Source organism: Rosa chinensis, chromosome 3, assembly GCF_002994745.2.
Source record: "Rosa chinensis cultivar Old Blush chromosome 3, RchiOBHm-V2, whole genome shotgun sequence".
Lineage (NCBI taxonomy): Eukaryota > Viridiplantae > Streptophyta > Magnoliopsida > Rosales > Rosaceae > Rosa > Rosa chinensis.
Window position 1 is genome coordinate 25,450,653 of NC_037090.1, and position 19,801 is coordinate 25,470,453.

A 19,801-nucleotide genomic window follows, 5' to 3' on the forward strand; every position below is an offset into this window, starting at 1 on the left:
AGTGTAGGGTGTTGGCCCAGATCTTCAGTAGCCCTGACAGATTAACCAACCACGATGGCCTCAGCTTCAACAGCCACAGCATCGCGACTTGCATCTAGAAGTAGTGCATGTAACTTAGTGCCAAGTGCCAACAACGTCACACACTCCAAAATTCGACAATGTCGCAGAGACGAAGAGGAACACCTTTAAGACGTCCATGTTTAGACTATAGACCAAAAATCCCCATCATTTTCCTTTGAGATGACCTCGTCCGATTTTGACAAATTAAATTGATGAAAATGCAAAATGGATGTTAACTTTATTTATTTTTTTTCCTACTCAAACAGAAACTCTTTGTTTTTTTTCTAACATTAGCAGAAAGAGCAGAATTGGCATAGACCATTTCAAACTCTGATTTTAGAATGTAGAAAGTGATGGACAAGTAGAAGTAGAAGTGAAGGGCAAGCAAAAATTTCTTATTAGTGTGTAATGAATCTTTCATGACACAACTGTTTTCTTTTTTGTCACAAATGAAATAGATGGAAAAGGAAATTGTTCAATTGATATTGGCTTCGTGTGTTTTTTTATCTGAAATGAAAACTCAATGGTTGTTTTATATCATTATTAAACAGAGCATTTGGCATAAACCATTTCAAAACTCTGATCTGTTCTTGGTGACATTATTATAAATGGGGTTTGGCAGATTGCTTTGTTGACCTTAAACAATGACACAGCTATGGCCCATGGCCCTCAAGCTTTTATATCCAGAAATGAAGCTTCTCTTTACTTTTTAGCAGTAGCCTTTAACTCTCTATAGACTCTTCAGTATCACCCATGTGCAGGCAAGCCTCTTCTCAATCTCATGATGATGATGATCATGCATAAGCTCTACAACTTATCTTCTCCAATTATATATATATAAATGAATGAAACCAGGAAAGAAGTCACAGATTTATTTAATTGAAAAGATGAAGACTTATTGGCAATATATTCGAGCAGATCCCACACCACGTGTGAGTGAGTAGATGCAACCATGTAAGAGCTGAGCTTATCAGGAAGAAAGCAAATCCAGCTTTGTCTTTGTTTTGGGATTGAATGAAATGAATGGAGGAAATGCAGAGGTAGGAGGATGTTGTTTTCCAAGAAAGAAGATTGTAAAGGGGAAAGGAGGAGGAGGAGACACATGAGGTCTGTGAGACACTCACAAGGTGGCCTTGCTTGGCTCAGCTGTCACAGCATTCACTATTTCAGGTCAATTCCAAAACATGGGAGGGAGCCATTCATGATAGAGGCACAGTTGAAGCCCCATTAAAGATATTGTTGCTCACAGATTGAGATGAGATGAGATATGGTTGGGGCATGATGTTTAAGTGTGGTTCCATAGTCAATGTCACATGTATGAGTACTACCACCTTTTTTTTTATTTGGCCAACAAAGTGGGTTGAAAACTCTACCACCAACAATGGAGAAGAGATTGAGGATTTTGGGTAGTCTCAACTATGTATTTCTAGAAGAGGTTGATGTTTAAGTGTGGTTTCATATTTTTTGTGCTGATATTGTGTTTGTGTATAAGACATTTTTTACATTACATCTCGTTCAAAACGTCTAAATTTTACATTTCAAGAAAATAAAAAGCTAGTTTTTTAGACTGGTTGTGGAACTTGAGATGTGTGACTTATTATGTTCACAATTTTGGGGAATCACTTTAATGCTTGTGAGTAGTCATGGCATAGGGTGTTGAAGGTTGTTGATGTTTTACAAAATTAATTATGTCAAGATACTCGTGTTATGGTAAATGTTATTTTTCGTTACTTTGGATATTAAAAGTATAAACTCTTCGCTTACCACAATTCCCAAAAATTTAAACTGTCTGAGGCAACAATTCTTTGATACTCTAAAACTCTGTCCTTAGCTTTTGGTTTTACCCATTAAATCCCAACATGTAAAATTCAACTTATTGGGAGGATGAGATTGTAGAGATTTCCAAATCTCCAGATCTGATATTATGTAAAAGATAAGTTAGTTTACTACTACTATCATTATGAAATGCGAGGTTGTTAAAATGTGATTAGTCGCACTAACAAGCTACTTTTTACTTTAACAAGATTAGTAATTTGGATATGAGCACAATAGCAATACACGGACACACAAGGATCCACATAAGCAAAAGCCTAGTATCCAACTTGAGGTTTTGAGTGAGAACTAGAATTGAGCTTTATTTTATTCCTTGTATAGAAAAACAATATGCAAAAAGAATGAGAAATACAAATTTGAATGTAAATTTACACTAACTGAGCTTTACTAAATAGAATTTTCTGATAATTAAGAGCAGAGTCAAAAACTGTTTGTGGAGCTAAACAATGTCATTTATCAAACGCCTGTGCCTATTGTAATGCTTCTCCATGAAAACCTTTGAAGCCCCTTCTATGGTCCTCCTCCAAGTCTGCACAAATGAATGCAACAAAAAGAAAAAGGTTGAAACCATAACGTTAAAAGTCTGTGACATCAATATAAGTTGACTTTCCTTTCCCATTTGCAATTGTAAAATATTTCAGTCATCAAAGTATCAAACTCATCATCAATACATATTATACATCTTTTTCTATGTTCTTCCTGTCTCTTCTCCTGTCCATAAAAATGGAGATGGGCATAGCTTAGCTGGCTTATTGGACCAGACTACAGCTTTAAGAATAGAAAAGGCTGCAACACAGTTCGAACTTAGAAGAGTGAGAGGGACATTTGGGTGAGATTATTTGCTAGCCTATGAATGGGGGGAATAGGCTGCAGATTTTGGGGAGAGGGTAGCTGTTGCTGTACTTATGCTTTCTAGTGCTTTAGAGTACAAAAATGCTTCCTCATTCTTAGACTACAAAAGTGCTTCCTATTTCTTAAGAGGTGCAAAGGACTCCTGCAATACTGTTCTCTTAGTTAGAAGAGCCCATTTGATCAGCTAATGCAACAAGGGTGTATATTTTAACAGTTGATTATAGGGGATCAATACATTAATTAGTTGAATATTGTGGTGGTAATTTAGCAGTATAGTTACTATTGCATCTGTTTCCCGAGACCTAAACTGCATAAATATTGCAGACACTAGGTTAACACTCAGTACCTAACATTGGGGCCATTTAGATTCCCCGACCTATGGTCCTAGTGTTGGTTGGTGAAAACCCAATACAAAATAGATGGACCCAAATAAATATCAAGAGATTGTAATGAAAACTGGGTTACAGAACAATTATGTAGAACAGTTGGTAAAATAATTTTCACAGTTGGTTATTATTGGCTTTGAGAAATGGTTTAAACTTAGCTGTGATTGTTTAACTGCGTTTTAACAGAAGTAAAACATATGATTCATTCTCATCCATACAACTCCCATTTATTGCTATACCGAACTAAAACCTAGTGACTCGGTAGTTAAAAATACACAAACCGACTTAGATCAATTGCAATTCATCTTCAGGTTAACAAAAAGATTTGTATGAAAAACATGAATAGAAATGATGAAAGTCTTACCTTGTGAATGGTACCAAAAAGGGACTTGTTCCTGATATCCCTTGACCTGCCATGAACCCCAAGCTGCCTAAGCAGCAATCCCTTGTTTTTAGTCCCAGCAACAACAGGAAGCAGTGACCTCCTCTCCACTAAGCTGCTACTCTTGCCATTTGATGCACTCTCACTCTGATCAAACTCACCGCTTTTCCGGCTTTTTTTCCTTTGCTTCGAAAGCTCCCTGATCGCCTTCTTCCTCGCTGAGGCCTCGGCCTCATTGCAGGAATCAGCAAATTTCCTGAGCAGCTCATCTGAAGACCTCTTGGTCACATGTTGAACACTAGCAGAGGCAGTGGCAGTGGCAGTAGCAGTAGTAGGAATAGAAGTAGGAGGGTCCATTACAAATTCAATTTGTGTTGAGAAAGAGAAATTGAGAGAGTATGTGAGTTGCAATAGGAGTTGGGTATTTGGGGTTTGTGATTTCGGTGCTTAATGTAAGTGGGGAAATATTGGACCGTTGGGGTTAGGGAGTATGATTTGAATAATTGGGGGTGGGCAGATATAGCCGTTGGGGAAGGTGCACTGCAGTGTGTGTATGATTGTCATGTGAGTTTGGAAAGACATTTTAGAGTACATAAATTCCCATTTGACATAATCTGATGGCTTAAAAATGCGCTCCCCCCATGTTCACACTGACACAGTGACACACACACATGATGCAGTCTCCTCTTGTTGGATCTGGGTCGGGTCAGTATATGGGTTTCAGGAGAATTGGACCACAAGGCCCACAACTCGTTCCAGAACTCAACGATAAACTGAACAGAATAACATCATTTGTATAACGACTCCCTCATTTTCGTTGACAACGTTATTGGAGATCTAAATTGCAGAGCTGCTGGGTCGTATTGTTCAGCAGTCATTTACTAAATGCTCATTCCAGCAACAACTTAAAATGAGCATTCCGTAATCACGGCGGCTGAAGACCATACAAGCCACCATCTGAAATGAGAAGTTTGGGGAAAGAATCGATAATAATGGTTAACCAAGCCAAGACTTGGAAAGCCAACATAAGCCATCTCTTCAGTAAACGGAAATGGTTAACAGAAAAAGATTTAAAAAATTAAAGTCTGTTAATATTACACCAATTGAAAAATTACATCTATTCTTTAAAACGTCATCAACATCTTCAATTACTAGAATTCCCTACTACAAAGGAATGCATAAATAACTACTCCAAAAGCCCACTTACATGATATAAGATATTCAACAAGCAAATGTTCATAAAAGAAAATAAACATTCAGGCTGTGGCTCCACAGATTTATCACATTCAGCTCCCTCTTCAATGGATCTCCACAAATGCTGTTAGAACATGTACTGAATATGTAAATCCATTCAAACAGGTGAAAACGAGATTAAATATTTCCAATGTAAATTTAGAAAATGGGTAACAAGTTGCTGAATGTTGCTTTTGAAATGGATTTTAAAAACTGTTTCTGAGGAATATTACACATTTTAACAACATATCTGTTCAAATGTTTAATTAAATATTTCCGAGCAATATTACACATTTCAACAACACATCTGTTCAAATGTTAATTAAAAAACTGTTTCTGAGATTAAATGTTTCCAATGTTAATTAAGAAAATCAGTAACAAGTTGCTGAATGTTGCTATTGAAATGGATTTAATAAACTATTTATGAGCAATATTACACATTTCAACATCGTATCTGTTCAACATAATATAATTATCGTGTGGCTAAAAGTTGCAGAATTCAAAAAAAATTCAACATAATATTATTGTCACATTAAGTATAAAATCTTGGCACCCCCATATAATGAAAGAAGCAATGACGCATGGAGAGCTAACGCCTGTTCACCCCCTATCCCTCTTAAAAGTTGGACATATACAATGCCAGTTATTACAATGACCCCCTCTTAGTAGTTAAAATTCAACAAGTAATTCCGATTTTGATAAAGTCTTACTAGTTCAATATCTATTCAACCAAGTTTTGAGTGATCTGAGACCAAAAAAAAAGAGAGGAAGTTTTTCAGTGGTCAATGTGTGATAGTTTCATACGTCTGGTTACTTGTAAATAAGTTCAGTGATCAAAGTAGCATGCGTATTTTGGAGATGACAAAGCGTATGACAGAGTTGTAATTTTTGTGCCACAACTTCTGTTATTAGTGTGTTTGTTGTCCTATTACAAGGAAGAGCTGATTATGTTTCTAGTTTGCTAAATAATTTTTTCACATCTTCTTGATGATCATCTATAAATAGAACATTTGACTGGAGCTAAATTATTGAAGAATTCAGATCTCTACCTGATAAATCTCATACCAGGTTATTAGAATTGAGTCCCAAAACTGAGTGTATGGCATTCAAGGGTTCTCATGTTTAGCTGCAAAATGGGAACACACCATCATAAGAATGATTGGAGAATAATTCAAACTGCAATTTTTCAACTTTATATAAACTTTACACAAGGTCTCAAGATATCTTAATGGACACACTAAAACACATAAGACACGCCGAACCCGTCTAACATCAAGATTGATGCCAGTACTTATTCGTCAAGAAGTTTCAAGCATGTGTCAAAGATACAGCAGCTTACCACAACAGCAACTCCTGTCTCACAGAATTTAGGAATGCAAATGAGTCTCACCATCTGCCCTTCAGATCCTGCCCATGAAACGTTGTAGACTAATCAAGTGATAGAAAAGCAAAAAAAAAACAAATTAAAAAAGTTTTGCAAGCATGAAAATTGTTTTTATCTATCGGCGAAGTTAAAAAAAAATAAAAATAATAATCTATCCAAAGAAGTTAAAAGATTATACCTTTTACCAAGCGACTATCATATTTATCCTGATTCCCAACGAAGTACACATAAGGACAGCTCTCCATCCGGAAGGGATCCCTATCTGTGAAAGGATAACACTCTGAAAGAACATAACGTTAACATGAGTATGAATTTAATAACACAAGAAGAACTCAAACAGAACATTATGGGAAGATAAAGTATATAAACATGTCCATATTTATTTTGCTGAATAATAGCGATTGGTCTCAAATTAGAGAACTCATCCTATCTCAAGATACCAGCAACCTTAACATGTCAAATTGAATCAAACGAATGACTAACAAAACTACACAAGCAAAATATATGATTTCATACCAAGAGTGTTTGGTGCTGTTGGTGCCAGATGCCTCCACCTCAATGTTCTTTCAAGATATTCAAGTCTATCCTTTGCTTCTGAATACCTATCAAGATCATCTATATTTTGCCCTGATGTTCCAACAAATCTGAAAACCAAAAGATGACTGTCAAAATAATTACCTAATAGATAATACCAAAAGTCAAATCACTTCCATATTGTACCTCATCTCATCAAGATCAAAGGAATGAGGATTAGTACATGATCTAAACGTGTTATAAACTGATGACCCAGGGAAAAGGCATCTGTTTAAAGGCTGAAAGGAAAAGAATATCAGAAGCAAAACAAAGTTATGAACCAAAATGCATACTTTCAAGGACATAATCCAACCTGTTGAGGCAACGAAGCATTTGCAGGGTCATCTACACCTGGCATGATATCTAAAGGCACACCTGCAGCTATCTGACATAAGTGAAGTCAATTAAGCAGTGAAATTCATGATAGAAACAAATATGAAGTATTGACAAATTAAACTGATAGAAAGAACCTGAGTCAACATAATATCCAGCTCCTTAATTGGTGAAGAGAGCCTAGATTGATCCTTTGGTGCCAAGTTCTACCAACAATGAACAAAATGGCATCTCACTAATTTTGCTTGTAGGAAAAGGACGTATGCATCTCACTTTATAAACTAACTACAAAACTGCTCTTTCCAGTTTATTATTATTATTTTTTTCTGAAGACAAAAAATCATAAGTACACGCATTGGTCTCCACTCCTATAATTTAGAAGCAATCACTAAACAGTTATATTCTACCTTATTATCAACAGCATCTATATGTGTTACCTGTCCATTAAGAAGTCCACGAGGAAGTTCAACAGAGTTTCCAGCAATTACAACATGAACTATTTGCGATGCAAGGTTTTGTTCCTGTCCAATGTGCCAAAAACAATAATATGTTAGGAGTCGTGTGGAACATAATGAACAGTGTATGATCTTGAAGGACAAAGGACATGAACCTTCTCATCTCCTAAATGTCCTGTTATATGATCAACAAGAAGCTGAAACAAGAGAGGATTTGAAGAGCTGCTTCCAACATGAAGCCCAGACACAAAAACAACATACTTATCTTCTCCTGCATGCAGACAAATTAAAGATATACAGAAAAAACAAAAAATGGGGCATACGAAATAGTGCAACATGCTAGAACATATATACTAGAGGAAATTAGTCAAAGTAAATATGAAGGAATACATATTCATAACGATGGCAGATCGATACTAGAACATTTTTTAATCATATATGATACCAGAACATAAGAATCATTGAAAGTGAAGATTGAAAAAATTGTCCATTTCTTAAGATTGTAACTGTATCAAAACTGAGAAAAAGTGAAGAAAATTTCAAAGGTACTAGAAGCCAAGAGTTTCCACTTGATACTCAAAGGTTCAGTTAACATTTCCTGTGACTTTAGCTTCTATTATATCTTATATTATAGCGAATTCTATCTAACAAAGTTTGCATAATTCCACTTTTGCTTATGAGTTCACCCCATCATCCAAAACCAAACATATGAATCGTAAAGCGAAATTTGGGCATGTAACTGTGCATTTATACCTGTTCATGATTAGTTGTTTTCATTTGACTGTTCATTATTTGATGTTGGTAGTGAGAATTATATTTCTCACCAATAGCAGATCTCTAGTGGTTTATGTATTTCCACCTTAATAACAGTCTGTATTATCAACTAGATTAACTGGTTCGATTCCAAAAGTAAATAGTCCTTTTATATATAAATTCCAAGATGGAGACTTGAGAAACAAATGTCCAAGTGAAAACTTTACTGCAAAGAAGAAAAACCACAAAAGAAAGGAGAGAGAGGTAATAACGTTGTACTTGATTTAAGTGGCAGCTCAATCTGGGGTGGTAAGCCAGCTTCGAGAACATCTAGTACTAAGAATTCACCTGCACCGGTCTCTTTTCCATGCAAGCCAACAATATTCCCTATCACCACGTCAATGTAAAATGAGCATGGTTGAAACTTAGTGAATTGGTATTATAATGTCAAGCAAATTTACTCTTCCAGATCAAAATGGACAGTTCAACTAATGTCACAAACATGCGATCAAAGATAAAATGCTTCCTCGAGGACCCGACATACAGACTTAATCTTAATGTCCAAAAGAAAGCAATTGAAACTACTAGTGAGTTAAACAACCACGGGCAAAAACAAGATTCAACACTGAAAAAAAATTACAAAATGGGAGTTTCTTTCTCTCATTAGTCCAGAAGTGACGACACATACCCGTTACATATACGGAAGGTGAAAGCACGGTCCCAGCAAGCTTAACTCTTCCACTTTCATCCTCCAAAACCAAATAATCATCAGCGTGCACGAAATTATGAGGCTTGACAAGTGGTACCGCAGATCTCTGTTAAACAAAACATAATAGTATACAAGAATCAAAATCAAGTACTCGATAACCAAACAGTAGGAAAATTGAGAATGGACGAGTACACCCCACCGTCTTAGAGTACTCGTCAAGAATGGAAGGTTTGAGCTTCATGTGCTTGTACAGGGTTCCAACAATGGTGCATTCCTTGCCTTCCTCCAATCCCAAAATTGTGCAAACTGCAACACCATACACAGAAGACCTCTACTTATGAAAATACCATTTTACCAGAGAGCCCAGATCACTGAAAGTTAAGTTATTCAGAAAAAATTAACAGCAAATATCAAACTCAATGCGGTAAAATTTGACACATAGGGCCCGAAAAACCGAAACCGAATAATGTGTGAGAGGAAATGAGAACCTGGTAAATGGGGCTTCCAATTGGGGAGAAGAGAGTAGAGGAGGGTCCTCATCAGATGGAGGCGCGCAAAGTAAATTTGACTGTACTGCTGTCCCTGGTACACCTCTTTCATCACAAACTTGTCGTCCTGCACCACACCACACCAAATTAAATTTAATAAGAATTGCTGGAAATTGAGGAATTGCAGCTTAGAAACCCTAGAAGAAGAAAAAAGACTGGACTTTCGGAATGAGAAGGTTAAGTTTGTTTACTTCCCTTCTAGTCTCTTTTTCTACAGTGCGGGCAAGAATGTAGAGAGGGAGAAAGTAGGGACCTGTGAGATGTAGGAGGCTTGTTTTCTAAGGAGGTTCTTCTCCGAATCGATTTCCATGGCAAGTGGCGGGAACAAAGAGAAGAGTCAATTTCACTGGAAGCTAAAGCAGAGGCTCGGTAGGGCTTTGTATGATACAGGAAACAGCAGAGGTTTAGTATACAAAAACTGTGCCAAAGTACTGAAATGTGGGGATGTAGCTCACATGGTAGAGCGCTCGCTTTGCATGCGAGAGGTACGGGGTTCGATACCCCGCATCTCCAATTTGGTATCCCCCAACTTCAGATCTTATTCCTTTTTTTGATACATCCCTTTCCGATTAAGTGATTATTTTCTGCTACATCCCACATCCCCCAAGGAGGACTAAGGCTGTGTTTGGTAGAGCTTTTCAGCTCCTGTGCTTATAAGCCAAGTTCCAATTAGGGAAACTGGGCACGGGCCGGGTCCAACAATAATTTCACTGGGCCCGGGACCGGCCCGTTTTTCATTGGGCCCGGATCCGGCCCACTTTGACACAAACAGGGACCGGCCCGTTTCATTTCGGGCCGGGCTTTCGGGCCCAAAAACCTGTATTTTTTGCTTAGTAGGATATATAATCTACCTTGCTATGTACCAGATTTCATTCATTAAATTTCATTCATTTCAACCTGTTCAGATTTGAATCAAAACACAATATCAAGATCCAAAGTTGAAGCTGCAAATTGAACTATCCAAAATACATAAAATCCAAATTCAAATACAAGTTAATCACAATACCCGCAATTGAAAGTTTGAAATACAATGATCCAATTTAAATATGAAGTTCAAATGTCCAACTGTCCAAGTTTGAAATACAAATATGCAATTGAAATAGAAAGTCCTAATTCAAAATTTCAAATACAACAATTTAGCAGCCCTTTTTCCAGTTCTCCATCGAGCAATTCAACAGCTTCCATCCATCAACTGGACTCCACAGTTTTGCTTTTGCCTACAACAACCATCATAAAGAGATTTAGATAACATGGAAGTTTTTCATAAACTGTATAAGAAAGAGTTCACGATTCACAGCTTTTGAGTGACTTAAACCAACAATATGCATGTGATAAATCTATCAGATTATGAAATTAGCATTGAGATTATTCATTGTTTCATTGGTTCTGCCATAAAATAAACTTATTCAGCTGAAAGATAATGTAGTAACACACAAAGAAGCAAACTATATAACTATTGTCAAAAGCATAAATGAAATTTGGAAGCTTTCCAAGACTGGTTTATCATCATTGATCCAAATGCTTTTAAGGGAAAAAACTACTCACGTTATTAGGTATTGCTTGTGATTTGAAGTATGGAGACAAAGTGCCATGCAGAAGCCCTGAGCAGAACTCCTACAAAAGCCACACCAGAAGTTTTAGGTACCACCGTAGTTATTTTTCATAAGGAAAATATGGTACATGAGAAACTGTTACCTCTATATTGCTTGGTGTTGGATTTGACTCTAATAGATATTTAGAGTTGACTCGGACATCAAAAGCAGCCACCTGTGCAGAAAACAAACAAAACAAGATAAGTTATAGCCTTGGTAAATATTATTTAGCACAGAGCAAAACTTCATAGCCAACATGCATGTCATTCACAAGTTGAAAACTAACCACAGTGCTCTCTGCTTCTTCAAGCCCAAATAACGTTAAATAAGGCTTGGCAAGGTTTTCATCTGTGATGTCTATATATATAAACATTATCTGGATCTAGGAGGACGACCTGTTGGACCAATTGGCGCTGCTGGGTCTGGTTCTACTGGAGCTGTCGGCGATGGAACAATAGCCGTCCCATCAGTAGCCATGCTGCAAGCCTGTAATCACATAGTTCAAGCTACATTAAAATCCATTTTCAGGAACCACAACTCACAAGTATATTTGCAGTCACTAAAATCAAAAATTTAAATTTAGGATTCAACAATTCCATCACATTTCAGCCTCATTTTATCAGCAAACATAAACTGACAAACACAAACACAATAACTCTTAATAAACAAGTCAATATGCAATACCCGCCGTATCTGTAGATCATCAACAAGTCAACTTATTCAAAACAACCAGAAAAAAAAATGCAGATCATCTAAATGATGGTTACTTGTATGAGAACCTACTTCAATAACAACATTCAAGATCATCAACAAGTCAATATGCAAAAATACCAGAAACTGCAGATCTCTTAACACTACACCAATTTCGGAATCAGACAACACATATCAGACGACAGCAAACATTTTAACTGTCGTCTGATTAAATCAGACGACAGCAAGAAATATTATGTCGTCTGAGTTTTTGAATCAGACAACAGTTTTTTATTGGCTCTTGTGCAATAGCATTTCAGACAATGGTTGATTTTTTTGATGTTGTCTGAATGAATTAATTCAGACAACAGTTATTATGTGATGTTGTCCAAGGTTCATTTATACAATGGTTGATTTTTGCTGTTGTCTGATTATTTTCAGTCACACAACTGTTTTATTTTATTTTAGGTGTCTGTTGTCTGATATCTTTTAAGTCAATGTCTGTTGAAAGATGTCGTCTGATTGTTTTAATTCACACAACAGTTTTTAGGTTTCTATTGTGCCACTCTCTTTTAGACAATGTTCTTGAGTTGATGTTGTTTGAGTTTTAGGGTTCAATATATGCTTGGCGCCCTTCTTAATTGACTTTAACACTCGGCCAAATTTTCAATTTTTCACTTCCCTTGACCAAAACCCGAGCTCACGCTTCCCTCTCTCAAAATCACTTTTCATTTTCCCGATCTCACCAGCCATCTATCTCTTCCACTCTCCCCCTTAGCTTTCTCTCTCTTCCACTCAACAAAACTCCCTCTCTCTTCTCACAGCTCCCATCTTTCTCCTTCGCCTTTACAAAAATCAGAGAAAGTGGGAAGAAGAAAACATATAGCGCCAAATAGACGATGACTGAGAAGTCGAAACCCAAATTTCTCTTACTCTTTCTCTTCGCCCCTTTCTGCAAAACCCTAGCTTTCTCTCGCCGCTGCCCCGTCAATTTATGTTTCAGATGAAAGGGTCAATACAGAAGCCCAACAAACTGGTTGAAGATCTCTACTCCCAATGTAAGTCAATCTCCAAACCCTAGATTTCTGATGTGGGTTTTGTAATTTGGGGGTTTTTAATTAGGAGACCCAGAATTTCATATCGAAGACCAGCTAGAACACGAGCTCGGCTTTGCACTCTTGCCAAGTCGAATTGGAGATGGACTCGAAGATGGAAAACGGTTTGGAGATGGAGTCATGCCTGGGTCTTCAACTAGGAGGAAACTCTCAATATTTGAAGCTTGAAATTTGCCATATTGCTTCTCTTTGTGAGAAATTGGGTAAAGAACCTTTCCTTGCTTTCATTTCTGGCTGTATAAATCAGAAGGCCTGGTACTGACACTCTTTCTCCCTCAATTGTATTTCGCAGTGACTTTGTGAATATTGCAGTGACTTTGCTCTTTTTTATTTTTGGATTTAGATTGTTGATGGGTATTATCTGAGTTTTTGCTAAGAATGCTTTCCATTTTTTAAGAAGATACGGAGATCTAAATTGTTTTCATTTCGTTTTTCTTCATATAATTTTGATATATCTGTGATTGGGGACAGAAAAGAATTGAACTTTTCTGGTGGTTTTTCTACTTAATTTTCAGGATTTGGGGACTGAATATATTAACTTGTGAACATTTCTGACATTCCAGTAAATATATTTGCAGGATTTCCAGCAGAAGGCTTTCGATCCTTGCTATTGGTCACTGATCTCTATAGGCCCCAGTGGTGAAGCAATGTTTCATCAACTCTAATCTCTTGTTGTCAGGGTTCTCTCTCTCTCTCTCTCTCTCTCTCTCTCTCTCTCTCTCTCTCTCTCTCTCTCTCTCTCTATTGATTGATTGGAGGATAGAAGAGCCAAAGTAAATTTTTACAACTTACTTTTTTTAATGAGCTGCGACGAAATTTTGGGATGCTTCTATGCCTTTTTTTTTGTCACAAACCCATTTCTTTGATAAATTGTGAGGAAGGTTTGGGAATCAGGGTGAGAGATTGTGATTAGTTACTTTAACTGCAATCAGATATCGATCAGTAGTCTATTTAGAGAGGTTAAATTTTAGTTCATATCGTGGGAGAGTACATGTTCCTGTCCATGGACTGGTGAATCCTCAAAATAACTAAAGTTTTTCATCCTTGATTTCAGATTCAAGAGACAGTGACTACCAGAAAGCTATCCAAGTTGGAGCACTTTGAAACAGATGAAAAGGTAATGAAATAGTTTTCAGTAGTTCTGTCACTTCTATGATTTAAATATTCTACTGCTAAGTTGAAATTTGAGTTCTTCTTTCTGTTATGTTCACTATTTACTTCGAGCCTGACCCTAATCTAAATGCGTGTTATATATGTACACTTCACAAGTAGATTTTAAATGTTATTTATATCGCCACAGTTTGAATGGCAGAACTCAATATCTGAGCTAACCATGAGTCTTAACCTCATTTCTTTATATTGTGACAATTCTGCTTTCTACTTTCTGCTAATTAATTGCAGGTAAAAACAATAAGCTTATTTGAGGAAATATGCGGTGTAGGTCCAGCTACCGCACTAAAATTATTTGAAAAAGGACATCGCACATTAGATGATTTGAAGAATGAAGATTCATTGACACATTCACAGAAGTTGGGGTTAAGATATTATGAGGATATCAAACAGAGGATCCCACGGCATGAGGTCAACTCGTACTTTTTTAATTTACTTATTCTTTTTGTTTTTAAATGTTCTTAGAATTCTTCTGTAATCTGAATTTTCTCACAAGAAATTGGTGCTTCATATCTTAATTGAACAGGCTCAAGAGATGGAACTTCTTCTATAAAAAGCAGCAGAGGATGTTTTGCCTGGGGTGAGCACAATAATGTTAAATACATGAGCACAATAATGTTAAATACATGATCTATCATGCAGGAAAATGACCTGTATTAGGGGGGAATAGTCTTGACTCATGGTTCATACTAACATGGGCAACAACTGCTGTATACTAGATTTAATTGGGCCAAAATGAAATTATTCTTTAATGATTCCTTGAGAACGACTTGTATAGAAAAATGTGAATGGGAACGACTTAGCTTCAATATCAGCTCTTATTCTGAAGTGAGCAAGGTAGTTAGGTAAGTAAATGGGAACTTATAGTTGCATAAAAAAATGACTTCGATCAGTCAACATTTGTTTTGGTGGTTGTCTATGTAACTGTGAACTGTTAGTTTAATCCCCCTGCAATTGTTTATTACTGATGCCGCACATCAGCTCTTTTTGGATTTTGAGTATGTTTTTGGTATGATGTATAATAAGTGAAGAAGGGGTGCTGGCATCGAACGGCTTATGTGATATAAAATTCACCAGAGTTGGAGACACCCACCCGTGCAGTCTCTCATGATTCTCGTCCTTTAATAGTTTATGTGGCTACATTCTCTCATTTTTATGTACATGATATGATAGCCACAACTGCTGACATATAGTTTTATGTTAACTAGGATATATATATATATATATATATATATATATATATATATATATATATAAGTGGTCGAAATGCAACCTTTACAAGATCCCTCACTATATATATATATATATATATATATATATATATATATTAAGTGGTCGAATTGCCAACCGTTACAAGATCCCTCTCTTTTGTGAAATTTATTACCGTTGCTACCTACATTTTCCTAAGCCAATTTGTATGTCTGATCTGATCATGCAGTCCAGACATTGGTGACATTATTGGCCTTGAATTAAAACGAGATAATGCACTTATTGCTGCTAATATTGAGCGTTCTTCACTTGTTTTATGTGGCAATGCATTCTCAGATTCAAATGCAACTAAAGAAGCACTAGCTGTCTTGTCCATATCTGTTATATTTGCCCGAAGAGGCCTTCCCCTATCTGCAAGGTACAGTTATTCACTCTCTTTTGGAGCACTAGAGTTTAATTTTGGATGCACCGCCTAATTTGCATTAGGAGGTTGAAAATTTTCAGGCTTTTAGTGTTTGGTGATTATATGCTTCTTTTATGTGCACCAGAAGATACCATTAAGGGTTGTGGAGATTTGTTGGTGCCAGGAGATGTAGGAGTTATTTGTTCTTCTGAAGGTGTTGCCCCATTGTTTTAAACTGGAAGCTCTGGTAGCTCAAATCTATTCAAGTTGCCAGCTGCTGCAGTCCTTGCAACTTTTGACAGGTAATAGAACCCTGTACGCAGTTGTTTGTTTCCATCGTGCTTTGGATATTTTTTCTGTGCTGGCATAGTGTTTTCCTCCACCGTATAATTGATAATTATCTTCCAAAGGTTGGTTATTGGTTTTATCCTTCTAAAGAAAGTCATACTTTTTATAGGACAATGTAAGATACAGTTGCATGCTGCATTTGACATCAACTGGACTAAAAACCTAAATTTTCATGGATCTATTGGGCATGTCTTACTGATTCTGTAAGCAGTTTTAACTAAGGGCAACTCAGATATATTACAAACAAGTAAACTTTCCTCGTTTAGGCGGTAAAATCAGCAACATTGTGGGATGCCAAGTGTGAAGTTACCATTTATGGTAGTTATAAAGCCAGCCAATTCTAGGGTATTTTATGAAAGATGAGTTTAGGAACTATTTGTACTCCGGTCTATGAATGATTTAATTATGCTTTCTCTTTATCCTTTATGTAGACTCTTCTTTTCCTCAATATTTCCCTTTTCAGTTTGTTGCTGTCAACTTATGTGAATGTCGGTGCATCTCAATAATTTTTGATTGACTTGTGTCAATACTTTTTATAAGATCTTTAGTATTTGATCATGATGCTCTCAATACGCTGATAGTTTATTAATTGCATCCACTTTTCTTTCCTTGCAGTGATTTTGCTTACAACTATCTTGGGAGATGGGGCAAATTGTATTCTTTTTTATTATCATGTAAAGCTCATGAAACTTGAAAGCCTGTTAAGCTAATGAAATAGATATAGGCACTTGGGCAAGGTTAATTCCTGTGTAAATGTTGGGATGAATACTGCTGATGGAATGAAATGGTTTTTGGAATCAAGGATGTGTTGTTTAATTATATTGTACAGAATGTATGTCTTCTCTCCTATCTCAGACAATTCAATACCAATCAAAAACTATTGTCTAACAAATGAACATAAAGAAAAAAGAAAGAAAAAACTGTTGTCTGAAGCAATGACACACAATGGCTTTAATAGTTTTTCTGTTGTCTTGTTCAAAGTTAGTCAATAGTATTCAATTACTTTGCTGATCTACAAGCTTCCTTCAGACAACAGTTTTTTTACAAATCAATGTCCTCTAAATGTTCGTTACACGTCAACATTCTTCCAGGGTTTGTCAACTGAGATTACTTTGCACAAGAGTTAAGGTACCAATAGCTGTTGTTCTTTGTGGTATTCAGACAACAGATAGTATAGTAGTCACTGTTGTAGTAAACTTTATCAGACGACAGTTTTCTGGTATTGTCTGATTCATGTATCAGACGACATTGAGATAGACAACAGCAAACTCTATATTCAGACGACAGTGAAAAACTGTCGTCTGATTGAAAAATTGGTGTAGTGTAATAAACAAAAATACCAGAAAGTTCAGAAACTGCAGACCTGAAGAACGAGCTTCTATTCCCTGGCTTCGAATTGGCTTATGGCAGAAAGATCTGTGAGGGAGAAAGAAGAAACTGAGAGAGTACATTAAACTCAGAGAGTATAGGGAGAAACTGAGAAAGAAACTCACAGATCCGGATTTCGAGCCTCTGCCTCTCCGCGTCTGCGCGTTCTCTCAGCCACCCCGCGTCTGCGAGTTCTCTCAGCCTCCCCGCGTATCCGCATCTGCCCGTCCTCTTAGCCTCCCCATGTCTTCGAGTCACGGCGTTGGCAAAGGAGAAGAGTGAAAGCGGCAGTCTCGGCCGTGCAGCAGTGCAGGTGAAGAGAAGAGAGAGAGAGAGCAGTCTCGGCGTTGAGTGCTGGTCGCTGGCGGATATGGCAGGTTCAGATCGGGTTTGTGAAAAACGACTGATAATGAAGGAGGCGGCCTCTCAATCTCAGTTTGGGAAGAAATGAAGGCTGATAGAGTGATTGATTAGGGAGACGTTTAGTCATTTAGGTTTTTGAGTGAGAATATTTCAGTGTGTCCGATCTTATGTAAAAATGTTGAGCCTTATATTAGCTCCAAAAAGAAATGGACATGTGTCCCTTTTAAATATAAGACGGGCCTGACGGGCTTTTGCCATTTTGAAAGTGACGGCCCGGCCCGAACCGTAACTTTGGAAGTAAAGGCCCGGCCCGAACCGTTTTGTTAAAAAAAAAAAATAGGGCCCGGCCCAAATGGGTCGGGTTTTGACGGGCCGGTTCGGATTTGCGGGTTTTCGGGCTTAAATGCCCAGCCCTACAAATTGGTGTTTGGTAACTCAGCTTCTTGGCAGCTTTTTTCAGAAGCTGTTGTGGCTTCCTTAGATAAGCTGAACCTGAAGAATGCAGCTTCCAGAAGCCACGGAAACACTGTAGCGGTAGTTACTGTAGATTAATGAAAAATCCAAAATGCTGAAAATTACCCTTCCAAGCTGAAACAATTTCAGCTGAACCATTCGTTAACCTTACGCTCATATCTTCCTCGTCACTGCTCCCCATCTCTCTCCCTCATCACACCCACAGCATCACAGCTCCCCTGCTCCCCCATCTCTCTCCCTCATCACACCCGCATCGATCTACCCATCTCGCTGCTCCCTCACCGCTGCATCCTCGCAGCTCCCCGTCACCGTCGCATCCTCGCTGCTCCCCATCACAGACGTATCAGCACGCAAGCATCTCTCTCCCTCACATCATCGCTGCTCCCCATCTCCGTCCGTCATCAGAGACCGCAGCCCCGACGTCGATCTATACAAACTCCGCATCGATCTACCCATCTATACAAACTCCGCATCAATCTACCCATCTCTCTGTCCCTTGTACTGTTGGTTCACTGCTCTCTTCCTCCCCGTCTCCCAGATCTGCAGATTCCGACGAGCTCCTTGCTGAGGTAAACCCTTCAAGCCTCCAAAGTTCTTAGCTTGGATAAAACTAAATTTCAGTCAGTTTAGTGGTTTTTAAACCTCTATCCTATTATACTTCAATAAGGGAAATCATTGTTTTCTGAGAAAATAAGGATGTACATGGGGTGATGATGCAAGTCATTTCAACATTCTAGTTAGGGTATTGAAGTTACTGTCATTACAATAAATTTTGGTAGCAGTGTGGATCTTTTGGGCACTAAAGGCTTTTATTTTGCAAGGTTTTAAAATCTTCTTTGCCATTATGACTACCATTTGGAGGCGTTATAGAACGCACATTTGGAGTATGGGAAAAAAATGGAAGATTTTAAAGGACATGCAAGGTTATTCATTTCCGAAGCAAGTGAAGATTGTCATTGTCACCATGACACTTCATAATTATATACGGAGACATGCAGATCGTTATAGACATTTTGTCCGCAGTGAAGAAAGAGAAGGTGATGGGTCAAGTGGCGGGATAGAGATGGATGATGATGTAGAAGAAGAAGAATATCATGGTCATGGTGCACAAGAAATGGAAACAATAAGAAATAGCATTACTCAAAGTTTGATAAGTGCGCGTAATAACGTGAATATTTGAACATGTTATGTAAGCCTTTTTTTGGTTACTTGATGCGAACTACAAACCAATTGTTATTTGTTGTTACTAATATATTTGTATAAGTTATTTTTAAAATTATCAAATATTAATAATTTGATAACCATAATTTATAAAAAATGAAATTTATAAAAATATTAATCATTTACCATTTACCAAATAATTAATGCAAAATAATCTCTAATGTCCAATTTGGTCATTCCACAAATAAAAAGCACAAGCCAGTTTAGTTTACCAAACACTTTGTCACTGCTTCTGCCACTGAAATCTCTTATAAAAAGCCAGTTTACCAAACACTCAGCTACTTTGCTTTTCAGCTACTTATTCTCAGAAATAAGCAGAAGCCAGCTTTTCTGAAAAATCCAGCCGT

General features: G+C 37.3%; 3 protein-coding genes and 1 non-coding gene across 7 annotated transcripts; 1 reads left to right on the forward strand and 3 right to left on the reverse strand.

Moving 5' to 3' along the window:
• Nucleotides 1–2,162: 2,162 nt before the first annotated feature.
• LOC112192178 lies at nt 2,163–4,001 on the reverse strand. The gene is made up of 2 exons (XM_024331768.2): nt 3,496–4,001; nt 2,163–2,422 (listed from the first exon to the last, which is right to left on the reverse strand). The coding sequence occupies exons 1-2, from the start codon at nt 3,868–3,870 to the stop codon at nt 2,333–2,335; spliced, it is 465 nt and encodes a 154-aa protein (XP_024187536.1). The 5' UTR covers nt 3,871–4,001; the 3' UTR covers nt 2,163–2,332.
• Nucleotides 4,002–4,582: 581 nt separating this feature from the next.
• Nucleotides 4,583–9,915, reverse strand: LOC112192174 (DNA polymerase delta small subunit). Of its 4 annotated transcripts, none has more exons than XM_024331764.2 (15): nt 9,755–9,915; nt 9,442–9,568; nt 9,153–9,259; nt 8,933–9,059; nt 8,524–8,631; nt 7,647–7,762; nt 7,474–7,557; nt 7,174–7,242; nt 7,017–7,088; nt 6,851–6,942; nt 6,647–6,774; nt 6,309–6,410; nt 6,086–6,153; nt 5,812–5,872; nt 4,583–4,831 (listed from the first exon to the last, which is right to left on the reverse strand). In XM_024331764.2, exons 1-14 carry the CDS (start codon nt 9,809–9,811, stop codon nt 5,819–5,821), a joined length of 1,311 nt encoding a protein of 436 aa, XP_024187532.1. In that variant the 5' UTR covers nt 9,812–9,915; the 3' UTR covers nt 4,583–4,831; nt 5,812–5,818. The 4 variants fall into 4 exon arrangements, with proteins under 4 accessions (XP_024187532.1, XP_040372519.1, XP_024187530.1 ...); XM_040516585.1 differs by having other exon boundaries at nt 4,583–4,846; XM_024331762.2 differs by having other exon boundaries at nt 5,796–5,872.
• A 26-nt stretch (nt 9,916–9,941) lies between these two features.
• TRNAA-UGC lies at nt 9,942–10,014 on the forward strand. Its single transcript has one exon. It is a non-coding gene; the product is annotated as a tRNA-Ala (tRNA).
• Nucleotides 10,015–11,025: 1,011 nt separating this feature from the next.
• On the reverse strand, nt 11,026–11,467 carry LOC112192179 (protein disulfide isomerase-like 1-6). The gene is made up of 3 exons (XM_024331769.2): nt 11,380–11,467; nt 11,197–11,268; nt 11,026–11,115 (listed from the first exon to the last, which is right to left on the reverse strand). The coding sequence occupies exons 1-3, from the start codon at nt 11,464–11,466 to the stop codon at nt 11,026–11,028; spliced, it is 249 nt and encodes an 82-aa protein (XP_024187537.2). The 5' UTR covers nt 11,467.
• Between the last annotated feature and the right edge of the window lie 8,334 nt (nt 11,468–19,801).

Bases quoted from the DNA above. Each gene is read 5' to 3' on its own strand.
- LOC112192178 (XM_024331768.2), bottom strand. From the start codon at position 3,870: ATGGACCCTCCTACTTCTATTCCTACTACTGCTACTGCCACTGCCACT. The intron at 2,423-3,495 runs GTAAGACTTTCA...TCATTTGTGCAG, and splicing joins TTTTTGGTACCATTCACAAG to ACTTGGAGGAGGACCATAGA.
- LOC112192174 (XM_024331764.2), bottom strand. From the start codon at position 9,811: ATGGAAATCGATTCGGAGAAGAACCTCCTTAGAAAACAAGCCTCCTAC. The intron at 7,243-7,473 runs GTAACACATATA...CATTGTTGGTAG, and splicing joins GTGGACTTCTTAATGGACAG to AACTTGGCACCAAAGGATCA. The intron at 6,154-6,308 runs GTATAATCTTTT...TTTCATGGGCAG, and splicing joins TGATAGTCGCTTGGTAAAAG to GATCTGAAGGGCAGATGGTG.
- LOC112192179 (XM_024331769.2), bottom strand. From the start codon at position 11,466: ATGTTTATATATATAGACATCACAGATGAAAACCTTGCCAAGCCTTAT. The intron at 11,269-11,379 runs GTTAGTTTTCAA...TTTTCTGCACAG, and splicing joins AAGAAGCAGAGAGCACTGTG to GTGGCTGCTTTTGATGTCCG. The intron at 11,116-11,196 runs GTAACAGTTTCT...TGGCTTTTGTAG, and splicing joins CAACACCAAGCAATATAGAG to GAGTTCTGCTCAGGGCTTCT.